Source organism: Amphiura filiformis, chromosome 13, assembly GCF_039555335.1.
Source record: "Amphiura filiformis chromosome 13, Afil_fr2py, whole genome shotgun sequence".
Taxonomy (NCBI): domain Eukaryota; kingdom Metazoa; phylum Echinodermata; class Ophiuroidea; order Amphilepidida; family Amphiuridae; genus Amphiura; species Amphiura filiformis.
The window spans coordinates 23,525,596-23,542,851 of record NC_092640.1 but is presented as its reverse complement, the minus strand read 5'-3'; the positions used below and the strand labels follow the sequence as shown (position 1 = coordinate 23,542,851).

At 35.9% G+C, this 17,256-nt stretch overlaps 2 protein-coding genes across 5 annotated transcripts in view; both read right to left on the bottom strand.

The window, feature by feature from the left end:
* Positions 1–720: 720 nt before the first annotated feature.
* On the bottom strand, positions 721–2,472 carry LOC140167511 (telokin-like). Its single transcript, XM_072190817.1, has 2 exons — positions 2,457–2,472; positions 721–1,061 (listed from the first exon to the last, which is right to left on the bottom strand). The coding sequence occupies exons 1-2, from the start codon at positions 2,470–2,472 to the stop codon at positions 721–723; spliced, it is 357 nt and encodes a 118-aa protein (XP_072046918.1).
* A 214-nt stretch (positions 2,473–2,686) lies between these two features.
* The window catches only part of LOC140168133 (titin-like), a 57,122-nt gene continuing 42,552 nt past the window's right edge, over positions 2,687–17,256 (bottom strand). For all 4 annotated transcript variants that reach the window (XM_072191444.1, XM_072191447.1, XM_072191446.1 and 1 more), the window contains 5 exons: positions 12,182–12,285; positions 11,387–11,788; positions 9,054–9,219; positions 8,256–8,378; positions 2,687–7,227 (listed from right to left, as the gene is read on the bottom strand). In XM_072191444.1, the coding sequence (XP_072047545.1) occupies positions 7,010–7,227; positions 8,256–8,378; positions 9,054–9,219; positions 11,387–11,788; positions 12,182–12,285 (1,013 nt within the window). In that variant the 3' untranslated portion in view covers positions 2,687–7,009. The remainder of the gene's footprint in view (positions 7,228–8,255; positions 8,379–9,053; positions 9,220–11,386; positions 11,789–12,181; positions 12,286–17,256) is intronic.

The window sequence follows — 17,256 nt, the reverse complement described above, 5'->3', positions numbered from 1 at the left end:
GTAGTAGTGTTTTGACATCACTCAGTGGCTAGCTCCTATTGGTGTCATCTGCTCATGCTCACTCCATGCATTGGTTGAAAGCTTCTAAATCTATATTGTTTTACAAATCTATGTTTCTACAATTCAACATGCTTTTAAAAACAAAATATTTTCTTTTTTAATTTCCATGCAATCATCCACAACTTAATTAAATGACAATTCCTTAAATATGGCATAACATGCATTATAATACACAAATAAAACCGATTTCAGATCAATTAACTACAAATTTGATAACAACATTTTCTAGAATCACACTCACACATTTGGCATCAAGCAAACTCATTCTGCACAGGACAGACAAACACATTGACATCTAATACAAAGGTATTGTATCAGTTTAAATCATCTCACTCTCTCTACATTCCTCTTTGACAACTATTCACGAAACAAGAATGACAAGCAGACAACTCATTACCTCACAGCTCATAACAAACAAACAGACAGACAGACAGACAGACAGACGGACAGACTTACAAAGAGACAGACTGACAGACAGAATTTTCAAATTAAACAATTTCAACAAATTAAAGTTGCTCCAATTTTCATGAAACTTGTACCAAATTGCTTATCTAGTTTCAGGTAGTGAGGCTGAAGCTAGACAATTTGGTACAAGTTTCATGAAAATCAAAGCAACTTAAATTTTTGACCCCTGTACAATTTGATATGTAAGACGGTATGTTAGACATGCAAGTGCAAACAATTCACTTCAATACCTTGCACGACCAGAGGTGCGCTGGATTGAACCTCGCCCGCTGGGTTAGACGCCTTCACTGTGAACCTCCCCGAATCATCTGCAAATACTTCTTGGATGATTAGTGAGCTTGAACCATCTGGTGACGATTGAATCCTCATGTACGGCGAACTTTCAATCTCCTCATCTTCCCGGAACCAATTGATTTCTGGTCGGGGGCTGCCCGTGACTTTGCAGTCAAAACGAGCCGGGTTGCCCTCCAACACCTCAATACGAGTGATCTTCTTAATAAACCTAGGGGGTACGGCAGCTGATTCAATTTCTTCAACTGAAAATAGGATATAAAGAAGAATGCAAATAGTTTGAGTTGGGGATTTCTGTACAAAATTAACATCTAAATTTGGTGCTCTCTTTTCCAAAAATCTTCAATATTTTGGCAAACTTTTGACGATCTTTGGGAAAAAAGCTTGAATTCTTAGTAACTGCACAATATAAGAACACGTAGCTAGCACAGAGGGTGCCAATATATGCTTAGAGGAAAATAAGAAAGAAAAGTTTTGAATCAGCTAAGGGTTTTTTATCTGGTACGGCTACCGGATCGGACCCCAGCTTGGAAAGAGTTTGTCACTGCAAATATTATCGATAACCGATACCTCAATTGAAGAAATTGTCTCTGCCAGCCTTACTCCCCAGTAAAATGGTAATATCATAACCTTATTAGGCACATTATTCAGAATGAGAAGGGGTTTTTACCACATACCACACCATAAATAAGAAAATTTGAGCCATACTATACCTGTTTTTGCTAAGTAGCAAACAATGCTACATAAACTAGAAACACTTATTTATTCAGCTGGCAGGTGACTCTTGGCATGCAAGGCTCTACCTCGTCAAAAATGATGTCCTGCTAAAATGCTAAAATAAATGTTTTAGCTCTACAAGAAAAGGATGAATTTAACAAGAATTCAGTGAAATTGATCTGGTATGGCTGAGGGAGGCCCTTCTCATAATAACAATAAGTGCCTATTAAGATGATTATGATATAGAGAGCTGTGGATGATTTTGATGAATTTATGGAAAATTATTTTGTATTAATTTTGAAATGAGCTGCTTTGGTTTATATACTCATTTATGAATGTATATTTTGATCACATGAATTAGCTAGCTTTTTTTAGATAAATATATTCTAGTTAAAACATTCAACAAATGAGAATTTGTTACTGAAAAATGTTTCCAAGCCTTTTTAAGATCCATAACGCAGATATATTTGCAACAAGTTACATGAAGCAAGCATATCGTGATATTTCATGACATTTGTTTGCAAGTTTGATTGAATATTTAAGCAACTGCCACCTTTTAAGCATTGGGCTATTCCAGTTGAAACCCATACACCCCTTATGAAAGACACAACTTTATCTTCCACACAGGCAGCATGAAATTTCAAATAAGGTTACCTGAATGGGTAACTCCCATTTGAAGTCTACACTGTGTTCCCGGGAGATTAAGGTCAAGTCTTCCATAGTGGTGTATGGATTACAACTGGAAATGATAGCCCATTACAAGCAGGTTAACACTCCAGTGTTTGTTGAATGTTAATTCAAATTCAAAATAACAAAATGTGATGTTCAAACAAATTTGTCAAGAAATACAAGTTAGAGATCTATACAAAATGACTTGAAAATACCATGTTACAGTATTTTATCTTATTTCAATGAACATTTACTGTGTTGAATGATCATGATTTCTACACATTCAAATGGTGTACTGTGAATTTGTTCCAAATTAAACACACCTTTCTAAAATCTGGGAAGTTTTGTAAATTAAAATTATGAAACAATAGGGGTCTTTCAAAATAAACCAATATTTCCTTTTGCTTTGCTCTCAGGCTTCCACAGCTCTCTTTTTTAATTGGGAGCAATTACAGCAAAAAAGACAATGGTATCCAACAAAGTGTTCTCATTTTTTTGTGCAGTCACCAAAGCGACATCTACCAAGATTTATTTCATTCTTTTCCTCATCACATTTTTGGCAAAAATTACTACAACATGATCTTACTATACTTCTGTTTTTTTTTGTTTCTTTCAAATTTAAAGCTCTACAGAGCTGAATACATAAGTTCTATTTTTATATATCAACATTATCAATATCAATAAATAATTTCACAAAAGTATTTGCCATGCATTTGCAAACTGCCAGCGACATTCACAATGGACCATAATTAAAAATAAGATTCTTCCAAGGGTAACATTAAGAAAATAAAAATAACAAATGCGATGAAACATTTACTACAGGGGTGAAATGAAATGAAAAGATCAGTAATCAAATGATATAAAACTGTACATCACAAAAATAGGTACAAATTGGTACAAAAAAAACCCCTGAAATCAAGGTAAAACTGACAAACATAAAGACAGACAAACAGACACATAGAGGTAAGGGAGAAAGACTTAACCCCTTGAGAACTACTGTATTTCTTACAGCACTCCTGATTGGTTAATTGTGTGGTCTATTCATCCAAGTGACCAATTATAATACAGCTTCTAGATATTTAAGCTCAATCCGCTTTAGCAATACCACCATTCTTACCAAGTTGCTGATTGGCTAAATATAGTCGACTGTATTTCTTACAGCACTCCCGATTGGTTACTTATGTGGTCAATTCATCCAAGTGACCAATTATAATAAAGCTTCTAGATATTTAAGCTCAATCCGCTTTAGCAATACCACCATTCTTACCAAGTTGCTGATTGGCTCAATATATCATTATAGTCTTCTTGTAACCCATCAGGGGTCAGTACTTGAGAACTACTGTATTTCTTACAGCACTCCCGATTGGTTAATTATGTGGTCTATTCATCCAAGTGACCAATTATAAAACAGTTTCTAGATATTTAAGCTCAATCCGCTTTAGCAATACCACCATTCTTACCAAGTTGCTGATTGGCTCAATATATCATTATAGTCTTCTTGTAACCCATCAGGGGTCAGTACTTGAGAACTACTGTATTTCTTACAGCACTCCCGATTGGTTAATTATGTGGTCTATTCATCCAAGTGACCAATTATAAAACAGTTTCTAGATATTTAAGCTCAATCCGCTTTAGCAATACCACCATTCTTACCAAGTTGCTGATTGGCTCAATATATCATTATAGTCTTCTTGTAACCCATCAGGGGTCAGTACTTGAGAACTACTGTATTTCTTACAGCACTCCCGATTGGTTAATTATGTGGTCTATTCATCCAAGTGACCAATTATAAAACAGTTTCTAGATATTTAAGCTCAATCCGCTTTAGCAATACCACCATTCTTACCAAGTTGCTGATTGGCTCAATATATCATTATAGTCTTCTTGTAACCAATCGGGGGTCAGTACTTGAGAACTACTGTATTTCTTACAGCACTCCCGATTGGTTAATTATGTGGTCTATTCATCCTAGTGACCAATTAAAATACAGCTTCTCGATATTTAAGCTCAATCTGCTTTAGCAATACCACCATTATTACCAAGTTGCTGATTGGCTCAAAATATCATTATAGTCTTCTTGTAACCAATCGGGGGTAAGTACTCATGGTGTTAAGCCAAACTAGACATGATGAAAGGCACTATGTGAAAGGCACTAATATGATATAACAGGCACCATAATGGTTAAGCCACATTAATTTACAGAAAGCACCCTTGGAAACTATTTCATTATTCCTCATTCATTTAGCATAAAATTTTCAATTTTTTTTCACTCAAAATCAATTGTCAGCTTAGCACACACAAATTTGTGACAAAATTGAGATGTTTTTTGTTAAGGTCTAAAGGTTTGAATTAATTACAAATTGTAGTTCCCTTAATAACAACTTCCCAAGTGATGTTGAAATTTAGAATCTGCAAATGTTTGTATATTATATTACCATAATTAAAGGCATTTAAATTATGATGATAAATAATATTAAATAATTTGAATCGTTTGGTTTGCTAATTGATCAAAATTATGAAGAGTACTAATTATAAATAAGGATCAAATAAAATATAAACATAATGGCACAACAAAACTAAATAAAAATATGATTTTCTAAGTTTAAGATAAATTTGCGATAACTACAAAGTTAAACATTGTGCCACTTACAGATTGATAAAAATAAGTCTGAAGTAAACAAAATGATGTGGTTTCAAGCTTCATTCATCTATTTCTAGATTTCATTGATTTTGCACTAGATTTTATAATTAATTTTGACTGCTAAGTAAATAATTTGAATAAATCTTGAACCTTCTAATAATTTATAAAATTACATCACCATGATAGATCACATATTATAATACAAAATTTTCACATTTTTTTAACACAAGATACAAATTACATTTATAATTGCAGCTTCCTTGAACCAACTTTACATTTTCCTATTCTACCATTGTTAATTAAAAACACTGACATGTAGAAAGTAGAAACACTGATGTAGTTATCAGTTTTCTTTAGTACTCTAAATTAGAAATACTGATTATTTTGAAGTAGAAATACTGAGTTATCAAAATTGTATAAAAAGTGCTGCTAGTATTTCTGAGTTGATGTTTAAAAAGTGAAGTGCTGATAAAATATCTCGTAAATTTTTGGCAATATTTGCATTTTCAAGATAATTTAATGCATACATGATTTAAGTTGTATATGTTTGCAAATGAAAGCTTTTTGAATAATTTCATATTATGCTTCACCACCACCTTCATTTGAGTTGACATAATTGAAATAATTATATAAAATACGTCCATCTTTCCCATTCAATGCCAAAACATATTCACATCACCACCCAAAATGGACCCTGTCATTACTATGGTAACTGCAAACTACATACATCCACTAAGCCTACTGCTATGATTGGATGAAAGTCTACAGGTTTCTGATTGGTAGGAATTAACACATCTTGATGATCTGATTGGCTGATTTAAATAACTTATATCTGATCATTTTGAAGGAATATAAGTTCTGTTGTAGCAGCTGCAGACTAATTTATATTAATAAAAATAATAATATTGATAATAATAAAGATGAGTGATAAATATTTTATTTTACAAAAATGGCGGCTTTTAATCTAACATATAATTCATGCATTTAAATTCAATAAACAATCCCGTGAAAAAAGCGCCATCTATTTCAGCAACATCACCACAAAAATACAAGGGTAAAGCAAATGGATAAATAGAATAAAATAAACAACAATAGTAGTAACTATCAAACAGACATATAGAAGTTATATTCCACAAATCATACAATGATAAAATTTGATTGCAACCTGCTACAGCAGAACAGTAAATCCCTTCAAAAATGAACAAATTTTACATCAATTATGTTATTTATATATTCAAATTTTGTAATGCTTATTTGCTTCTCCCGTTTCCGGGGTTCTGACTTCCCTACACATTTTCACCCATTTCAGCTATATAGTACACTCCAAATATGGAATCAAAGTCCCAAGTTTTGAAATGAATACACTGTAATGTGTCAGAAAAATGCGTAGGTTGAAGGCCAAGAGCAAAAAAAAGATTTCAATAATCTTCACAATTTGTATCAAATTAGTGGTTTAACGTCTTTAAACCAGCGGAAAATTTTTCTTTTAAAAATTGAAAACGTTCTTTGCAATTAACCATTTTAATAAAAACTAAGAACTGTTGCCTATTCATCATCTACATATATTTACCTAATTATACTTGCCCGTTTGCACACCACCACAAATACAAGCAAAGCATTATGGGTAATATTTTTTCCACACCACCATATGGGTGACGCTGAGCAGGCGACAGTTCTTAGAATTACATACAATTTGTTACAGGACTGGGGTCACATCAAGCTGGCAGTGATTATTATGGTTCGTTTTGAACCAATGAAAGATCTCACAAAGATCTCATAAACCAAATATGGCTTCCTACTGATCACATGGTTAGTCATATGTTTTGGTATATACCAAATATGGCAATGCATTTACCAAATATGGTTTGTTATTCACCAAATATGGTTTGCTATATACCAAATGTGTTTTTTTTTACCAAATATGGTTTGTTACCAACCAAGTATGGTTTGCTGTTCACCAAATATGGCTTTGGTGACTTAGCTTTTTTATATAGCTTTTTTAATCACATATATTAAATCACAAATTAAAGATAAATAAAATCAAAATCAAAATAAAATTGAAAATAGATCAAATAGATCTACCTAGGAATAATTTTCACCCAACTACCCAAAATATTTTACATAAACAGCCATTACCAATTTCCCACATTATAACAATTCCTTTTTTTATTTTTTATCTTTGTCAGGGGCCGTACCTGCCACCGTAAGCTTTCCAGAGCACGACACGCGGCCTTTTGGATTGACGGCCTCGCATTTGTACATGCCCTCATCTTCTGGGAACACCTCATTGATCAAGAGACGAGCAGCGCCATCCTGGTAAATCATCATGAAATAGCGCGATGGTTTGATGATTGCGTCATTCAGATACCAGTTGATGGTTGGTTCTAAAAAAGAATAGAAAACATAAACAGGTTTACTAAGGTGAATGGTTTTTATCACAAGTCTTAACACATATAAATGAGAGCCAGCAGAAAACTTCACTGACAATCCAGGATTTGGAGCTGGGACCTTCGGATAACTAAATGAGCTAATGAATCAGATAGGGAAGATCATCGACCAGTGATGTTGTCATCTAAAAGTCTGCTGTTTATCATTTGCTCCTTTTATCATCCAAGGAGCTCAGAGGTTTTGGAGTAAGAAAATTAAACATTTTGAATGTTTGCAACAACAACTACTCTGGCAACATTTGACCTTTGCTTATGTAAATATGGTGACTACGGATTATTTTTATAGTTTCCTTACAGGTTATAGCTGTAATTTGACAAATCAAAAAATGGTACAGGTCACAGAAGGGACTTAATAATACAGGTTTATACTTATGATTAAGGAAATCATAAAAGTGACTTCATATGTGGACTGTTTAAAGTTAATAACTCAATAAATCTCAGAAGGAACAGTTTATAATCATCTTGAATTTGTCAGTATGCAATATATCAGGATGAAATGAAAGGTCTACTTCGTGGCTATGATTTGTGACGTGTCATGTCAAAAGGAGACACTTTTGGGCAGGTTATCAATTTTGAGGTTTTTACATATCTTAAATATAGAGATATTTTGCTCCACGATGCCATTTTCTCCGATGAAATCGGACATTTCTAAGTGAAGATATTGAGTTCTTAAGTTATGTTATTATAAAATTGGAAATTGAGATATCGGCCTTTAGAAATATTATTGACAATGTTGAGAGTAGGAATTACCTTGAAAAATGTCTCAAAAATACAAGATGCCAGTTATATTCGGTCTGAAACTATCAGACAATATTTTAAACAAAAATAACATCACAAATTCGCAACAAACCCAAATTGTAAAAAAATCACCCCCAGGGAGATTTTTGGCTATTTCTCCATTTACGATCCTGCCCAAAAGTGTCTCCTTTTGACATGACACGTCAGATATTATTTTGTAAGCTTACCTGGGTTTCCACTGACATGGCAGATGAATTCAACAGGTGTGCCTTCATACACATCAACATCAGTGAAAGAAGCATGAATGACTGGTGCAGTTTGAGGTTTACCATGAAGGCCAGGGTCATGACCTGTTACAAAGTGGGATAGTGACAAACAAGCATTTAGTACATGTATGATTAAGTTATGCTCAAAGAGAACCACAATGTAACACTAACAACTAAAAAACTTTTAAAAAAATTTGAGACTAACATGTAATAACTGTGTCAGAATTTGTGTCTAAAGACTCCCAAAAATTGTTTGGGACCCCATAGTCTTCAAATTTTGGTGGCACGGTGGCCTAGCGGAACGGGCACTGACTCATAATCGGAAGGTTGTGGGTTCAAGCCCCGGCGACGCCATCATGTTGTGCCCTTGAGTAAGGCACTTTATCTCGATTACTCCTCTCCACCCAGGTGTTTAAATGGGTACCGGCATTCTTAAATGCTGGGAAGGTAACAGACTCGCTGTAGGCCTAGAGGAGGTGTAGCGATCCCCCTATAGCAACATTACATGGAGGAGTCTGGCCCAATCGCCAATGAAAGAGAGATGGGCACTCCGATCACTGTTTATACAGGATCGTCTCCTTTACCTTTACCTCAAATTTTTAAAATGTGAAAAATATGGAGTCCTTTATGATGTTACTGTAACCCGATTTAAGAAAAATTGGTCAAAACTGTCAAATCTGCTGGGTAGGGGTTTCAGAGTTCCAGCAGCACACCCATTCAAATAAATAATTTCAAATAAATAATTAACTGAGCACTTACTATCTACTCTGAGCTGAGCTCCACAGTTGATAGATCCCAATTGATTCCTAGCTTCACAATGGTAGATTCCTTGATCCTCTTGTTTAGCTTCAAGGAACAGCAGGGTGTGAACACCTTCATCTGACAGCACCTTGATGTGGCTCTGAGGCGCCAACTTTTGACGATTCTGTTAAATGATAAAGACATATATATGCTTAAGTTACAGTCCTATTTAAACTACATGTTTGTGTGACTTATTTCAGTATACAATGTGCATACAATGTACAAAGTACAATTGGCTGTTCCATTTGAAATCTGAATTACCTCTGTGGAAGATTTAAAAAACATGTCTTTCACAGGTGTGTAAAACCATATGGCATGACCACCACCGTACTAAATAGTTAGGTTGCAAGATTTAAGAAAATTCTTTCACAGAGGGAGCTTGTTTTTCACATGGAATTGGCTATGGTTTATTATTCTGAAACCCATACTCATCCTGTATATGGCTTTACCTGTATCTTCCACAACTGAAGTATTTCAAATGGATCAAATAGATGTTACCCAACTGTCTATTTTATTTAAAACCCATACTCCCTCTGTGGCAGGACACACTGTTGCAAAGCATCTACCACAATTCCTCCAAATTGACGATTGTAAAATTCTTTAAAAAAATGTCATTAAAAAACCTTTGAAAAATAAAATTTTGTTAACCTCTAATTTGTGTATTCATTATTATGATAATGAGCTAATTTGCTTTTTTTTCAAACATTTTTATTTAACAATAACCGAACCAAGCATCAAAAATTTTCAATGCACAAAGCAATAGGGAGAGCAAATATCCCATATGATGTGATTGCATAATAACAAGCATATGGGCACTGAAAGTGTGGTCAGTCAAGGTACACCCCTTCTGACAATGGCATAGCTATCCTATAAATCTGAAGTCAATCTGGTCATCCATTCAAGAGATACAGCCAGCATCTGGAGATACAGGCAGACAATGCAAACACAGTATGCCCTGACTGACAGCATTGCAGTGGAGGCATAAAAATACTCTAAGTATTTGATCATTCAGGAAAGTACAGTATGCCATTCAGGAAAGTAAATTGACTTGAAAATACAATCACAATTTGGGGCCCTTGGACAAGGAGCTATGTGGGGCCCTATTAAGAATTTTGGAATTTTTAAGTGAATAAAAAAAAGAAGCAATCTGCAACAGTATGTCCCTATATTCCCACACACCCCACAACTCTGCAACACACACCATATATATAAAATTAAGAAATATTAATACAATATTAAAAAATATTAGGCCACCTTCTCCCTTTATACAATATTAATACACAGATCACCCAAATCAAATAATGGTATGCTTGTATAAAACATAATTAACACATTTAAGACAAAGATTTGAAAGCTTATGAAACTGTAGTCTAGTCACATTATATGTTAACCTTGCACGACAGAATCATTTTAGTCTTCATATAATATACCACAGAAATAGCACAGAATAGCATATTAAGAGTATACAGCTATAAGTAGACAGCACATTTGAAAGTCTACATAAAGAGGACAAAGTTTTGATCTTACCACCTCCCCGTCACTCAAAGTAGTTTCCTGAAAAGTATTTATTCGGTTGGTTGGTGTCAGAAATGATACCATAGGATGAGGAGAACATTAATTTCAAAATAATGTATTTCTCGTTTTCAAGATTATTAACAAAATCACACTTTATTTCTTGGAAATGAACATGATACCATCGGATTTAAGCACCACACATTCGAGTGGAATGTTTTTTTTTAAATATATTAAGCATATCAACAACAGAATACAATACCAAAATAGATCAAAAAATCTTAAAAATAAAAGGATCTTAATTGTCCTCCAAAGGGAGCCATAGATCCGATTCTGTGTGTCATTTAGGTATTGGTATACAGAGGCCTCAAATTACAGGCTATATAAGTGTAGTCCTACTTGAATCAACTAAGGAGAAAAAATACTATAGTCTGTTTCATCTCAAGTTAAGAATAAATGCCATTTTGGATTTTACAGTGGCAGATTTGAATTGTGTGCGCTAGCCTAATCCTGTGGAACGTAAACACATGTGTGATGACTTTTCCGCATGCTGGCGATGCAACCGCTTAAACACACCGATTCAAATCTGCCACTGTAAAATCCAACATGGCGTTACTTTCAAATTGAGACAAGACACTCAGCAGTTACTATTTCTACAGCTTCATTTCCATACACTGGGACAGGAAATGGTCGTAAGTCACGTTTAAAATCTTCGAAAGTCACCCAATTGGGCTCTCAAATAGGGGGTTTGGTAACCCTGTATTATAATTGACTCTTACCTTGTACCAGAAAACTTCTGGTGTTGGAACACTTTGAGCAAGCCTGACACTGAATCTGGCTGGTTCTCCTAAAACGGCTGATGTAGATTCAAGTTTGTACAAGAATTCTGGTTTTTGCGGCTGTTGTGAAGGAGCCGCCTGTTGTGCTGGTGGCTGCTGCTGCGGAGCTGCCTGTTGTGCTGGTGGCTGTTGCTTAGGAGCCGGTGTTGGTGGCTGTTGCTTAGGAGCTGCCTGTTGTGCTGGTGGCTGCTGCTTAGGAGCTGCCTGTTGTGCTGGTGGCTGCTGCTTAGGAGCTGCCTGTTGTGCTGGTGGCTGCTGCTGTTGCGGTTGGGGTGGACGCTGTTGTTGTTGTTGCTGAGGTGGTTGTTGCTGTTGAATTGGTTGGGCATGTTGCTGCTGAGTCTGAAATGGGCAGAAATGAGAAAATTCTAAGAAAATTGATAACTCACACATCTTTGCTCTTGTCACTCATCCATCAAGTGATATTTACTTGTATGGAAACTTGGTTAGTTAATCCTGGCTGTGATGGTTATTCAAAATATAGGCTGATTAGGAATCTTGACCACTATGCTCAGTGACAACCTGTTAAAGCCAGAGACCTTATCGGTTTGGAATAGAGAATTCTAGTCATCAATTTTGAAATGCACCTATTCACTTACATTCTCAATTACCCCTTGTCCCTAGCATGTGCTGCAGAAAAGTGAAATTAATAAATTCCCAAAATTAAGACTTGATGAACATAGTTAAGCTTAAACAAGTCACATTATTCCTGGCAGATCTCTGCGACAGACTTACCTGTGCAGGTTGTACAGGTTTATGCTGCACTGGTGGCTGTGAAGGATGCTGTGAAGGAGCTTGGACTTTGGGTTGTCCTTCACTCCCTGAATGATCTGAGACATCTGCAATTTAAGAAACAAATGATGGTTTACATTTCATGATTTGCAATAAGCTGATACTACTAGGCTATTCCACTTGAAATCCATATACCCCATATGATCTTTATTTTCCACACAGGGGGTGTGAATATGATAGCAACCCTACAGGCAAAGTTCCCATGCTTTGTATGCAATGAAAAATCTCGCATATTCAGTAAAAATATTCTGTAACAGGGGCAGAGTGGGCATTGGGCTATTCCATTTGAAATCCACATTACCCCTCTGGAAGATTTTGGAATAATATTCCACAGAGGGAGTATGAATTTCAAATAGAATTAACACATAAGGCAGCTCCATTTGAAACTCACCCTCCCTCTGTTGAAGATTCAGGTTGAACAGGATCGCCGTCAAAAGAAGGTGCGTGAAATTCAAATTAAGCTGCCTAATGTGCTAATTCCATTTAAAATTCATACTCCCTCTGTGGAACAAACTTCCAAAATCTTCAACAGGGGTAGTGTGGATTTCAACTGGAATAGCCCATTGCAAGTTTGTCTCTCGCACTTCATGGAATGATTGATCCTCATTAACATTCAGGTAACCCCATTTGAAATTCACACTCCTTATGTGGGAGATTAAGGTCATGTCTTCCATAGGGGGTGTATTGATATCAACTGGAATAGCCCATTAGTCTATGAGTGGAGCCTAAAGATGAAAAGAGGTACATAAGTCCTACCCTTTTGAATTCCAAAGAATTTGGATACTTGGCAAAGTCAATATTTATGACAAAATGAGTTGTTTGTTTGTCAAGAACAAAAGGATAAGATTCTGATGGTCAAAAGATGTCATCATATCTCAGGATACCTTATGTCCAAGAATTTTGAAAAAAAAAATTGACTGTTGATTTTCATGACATGCAACTCATTTTGCTTGATCAAGTCACATGTCAGTTTTCATATTTTGAATTAAAGAATACAATTGTAAATGAACCTTCCACCATAAATGTAAATAATGTAGTTAATTTTATTAATACATGTGGGTGGGTGGTTGCTATGGCAGCACCATGGATCTTGTCCAAATCCCCAAAATTGTTATCAAATGACCAAATTTGGAATAAATCACAAAATTTAGATCATGAGGGTAAGATCCATGCTACTGTGTTGTGAGAGGAAATTTTTGAAGGAAAGAAATGAGAAGAGAAAATGGACAGGTTGTCAGCTCATTCTAGCTTTTAGAGGGAATGGGCTACCCAAGTTGAAATCCATACACACTTAATCTTCCACACAGGGATTGGTAATTTCAAATGGGGTTACCTGAATGGGTGACTCCATTTGAAGTTCCCTGTGTGGAAGTTTAAGGCAATGTCTTCAATGGGGGTGTATGAATTTCAGCACTCTTTTAAGGAGCAACTTATTTGCATTTTAAGATGTTTTTATTAGCAGCAGATGGGGAGATAGGCATATAAATTTTATACTTATGGCTTGGATCATTTGTGATAATGCAATTTAGGTTAATCATTTTATGTAATCTTTTTTGGATTATGCTGCTTAGTAACATATTAAATTATAACAACATTGAATTGACAAGGATTCTATTCACTATTGCAACACACATAATAATGAACGCAGTAGGACATAACATTGTAACAATTGACATCAAGGTAGATGAATCTTTTCAAGATGTCCAAAAGAAAATGAACCACAGAACATGAATTCACAAAGTTACATGTATTTTGAAAAAGCACATTGCATGAATATCATACAGGAACTTGGCTTATAATGGCACAAAAGCAAAGCATGCAAATGAAAGTTGCTATGGAACTATGCTATCACTGGGGTAAAGTGAACATAACAAACATCACAGATACACAATAAAACAGGACTTGCAATAAGGGTATATCAGTTAAAGTGAGGTTGAATCATGCAATTTTAGTTCATGCAATCATGATTGATGCTTATGCAGAGTTGTTAGAAGATCCGTAGTACACCATGGGTCAAAATGTTAAAACATTCAGCATAATTATTTGATATATGATATAAGTAGATATGCACAAATTGTATCCAAAACAAATACACATATCAGATATGCTTTAGTTTTGCACTTTGTTGGTATGGCATATCATGGATGTCTTAGAATATATTAATGAAGGTTTGTGGTGAGAAAGCTCATTCCACAAGTATTTGGATGGATAAAATAAATAAAATATAGAAGGTAGAACCCTTTCAATTATTCACCGATGAATGGTATAAAAAATGGTTAATGATGTACTTTGTGCATTAGTATATTTTGTTATGATGTTACAATGCGCAGTATTGGTGAGAATGTGATATGCTGCAGGATTAGACGGTTAAATATGACATGATGTATACCGCCACCATGATGTCCCCTGAATTTTCTACAAGGGAAGCATACCTTCAACTTCCAATACGGCAGAACACTCTTCACATCCAGCTTCATTCTCAATCTTCACCAAAAATTCTCCGCTGTCCTCAACAATCACATCTGGTATGTGCAGACTACTGGATACATCATCAGTGGAGATCTGGAAGTCTTCGTTATTTCGGATTGGTTCACCTTCGCGGAACCAGGACACTTTAGGTGCTGAGTTGCCGATGAAGTTGACGCTGAAGTGAACAGGATCGCCGTCAAAACAAAACACATCCTTCAACATTGTTGTAAATGCTGGGGATATGATGGAGTCATCTAGATCACCATCAGCAGCTGCAGCAGAATGCTTGCTTTCATCAAGATGATCTTTTTCAGTATCTCCTTCATCCTTTTCTTCTGCAATTGAATCCTTCTCATCTCCTGATTCAGTTATTATCAATGGCTGCTCTTCCTCTTGATCCCTTAGTGGCTCTGTTTCTTGTCCAGATGGAGAGTCTTCTAGTTTGGACAGCATCAAAGGTGCAGATTCATCTGGAGTAACTGTCTTCACGTCTATTTCAGGTTCTTTGACTAAACCTTCCTGCAGTTTGGCTTCAAGATCCTGAAAATTTGGAGACAGCTCACTTGGTGAAATTACTTCGATGGACCCAACTGGTGGTTCACAAACAGGTTTAGGGCTGCTGTTCTTATTTTCATCATAGTCAAATTTGTGAATCAGAAACAGCTCTGATGGAATAGTGGCATAAAATTTGGGGCGTCGCTCCTCCTCTTCTTCCACCAGTGACTTTCGCTTCTCTTCTGACATCGGCTCAAAGACAGGATCCAGCATCACTGAAATTGGCACTTTTGTTGGGGTACCCCCGTACATTTTTGGTCGGCGTTCATCATCTTGTTTTGATTTAGCTGTTGGCATAAACTGCTCATCATTTAAAGTTAAAGGAGCCATTTCTACACATGGAACTTTATGTTGCTTAAGCTGAGGCTCTTCTACAAGAGTTCCTTGTAGTTTTTCTTCAAGATCAAGAGCAGAAAGCTCAACAGATGGTTTTTGCACTGGCTTTATTTCAGGCTCCCCAGCAGAATCAGTCATGGGCTCAGACTCCTCTGTAATTTCTAGTGGTTCTACCTCAGGAAATGTCACATCTTCTTCTGACAAAGGTAGATCATCCACCTCCATTTCTTCTCTTGACAATGGTGGTGCTGATAGATAATCTTCCTCATCTGATTTTCTTCCATCCATTTCCAAGCTTTCATGGTCTTCTGGTGTCGTATCAATGTTTTTAGCAGTCTCTTGTTTGGTTGCATCTTCTTCTGAAATGTCTTTTTCCTTATTATCCTTATTATCTTGAATATCAGCAGTCGTTGGTTCATCTTCTTGAGATTCTTTTTCTTCCTCCATGGTACTCTGCTCATCCAGGCCACCATCTGGGTTATAGTCATCTTCTTCTTCTTCTTCTAGCACCAAGGTTGTATCTATAACAGTTTCATCCTCTGAACTACTTTCTTTATTCAAATCGATTTCAAAACGAACAATTTTGGTTGGAGTAGCAGCAGCTTCAGAGTTAGGAGGTTCTGACGTATCTGATGGTTCCATATCAAATTTGTCTTCCTCTGCTGAAGTGTCCTGTAGCTCGAAATAAAGTTCAGACCTCTCTTCTGGAACTTTAATTTCTCCTGTACGGTTATCTTCTGCAGGCCTCAATTGTACATTTAAATCACCTTCAACATGAATGGTGTCATCTGATATTGCAACTTGTGAATTTTCACTTGAAATACTGTCATCATCATCATCATCATCATCATCATCATCATCATCATCATCATCATCATCATCATCATCTTCTTCTTCTTCTTCTCTTTCTTCTTCATAATGTACAATCTTGGCTGGGGAAGGAGCATCTGTTTCCTCCTCAGTATCAGCCTCATCTGTTGAGTCCAGTTTGCGTTTGGGTGTAGTTTTCTCCTCTGGGACATCCACATCTTGGTCCATCTCAATCCTAGGGGATTCCTCATCCTTTACATCGGTTTTGCTTGTATCTGAAATGTCTTGAGGAGCATTCTCAGCCTCCTCCTGATGATGTGCATCAGATGATTCAGACAGCTCTCTTTTCTCTTTCATGCTTTCTATTTCTTCATCATCACTGGACGGAGGTTGATAATCGGATGAAGGGCTTTGTTCATCCGTTGATTTCACAACACTTTCCAAAGTAACCACAAGCTTGGCTTTCTCCAGAGTTTCTTCTGTTTGCTCTTGATCAGGTGCATCTTCTTCAACTTCAAGTTTACTGGTTTTAACTGGAGGTTCCCCATCAGAGCTGCTTGAGCTTTTATCAACTTTTTGATCAGCTACTTTAAGTTCTACTTTAAAATCGCTGGATGGCACCGTGATCTTTTTGGTTGTTTTCCTCACATGTGTGAGTCTTGCTGCATACACATATCCCTGCGCAGCCTTTTCCTTATATTTCATCTCAAGTTCTGATATCATTGTTGATTCATCAGATGGCACAACTGTTGGGTATTGGATTGATTAATAAGAAAAAAACAACAAGAAAGCACACATCAAACACATGCAAGTATAAATACAAACATAACATCAATATTACAACTAGA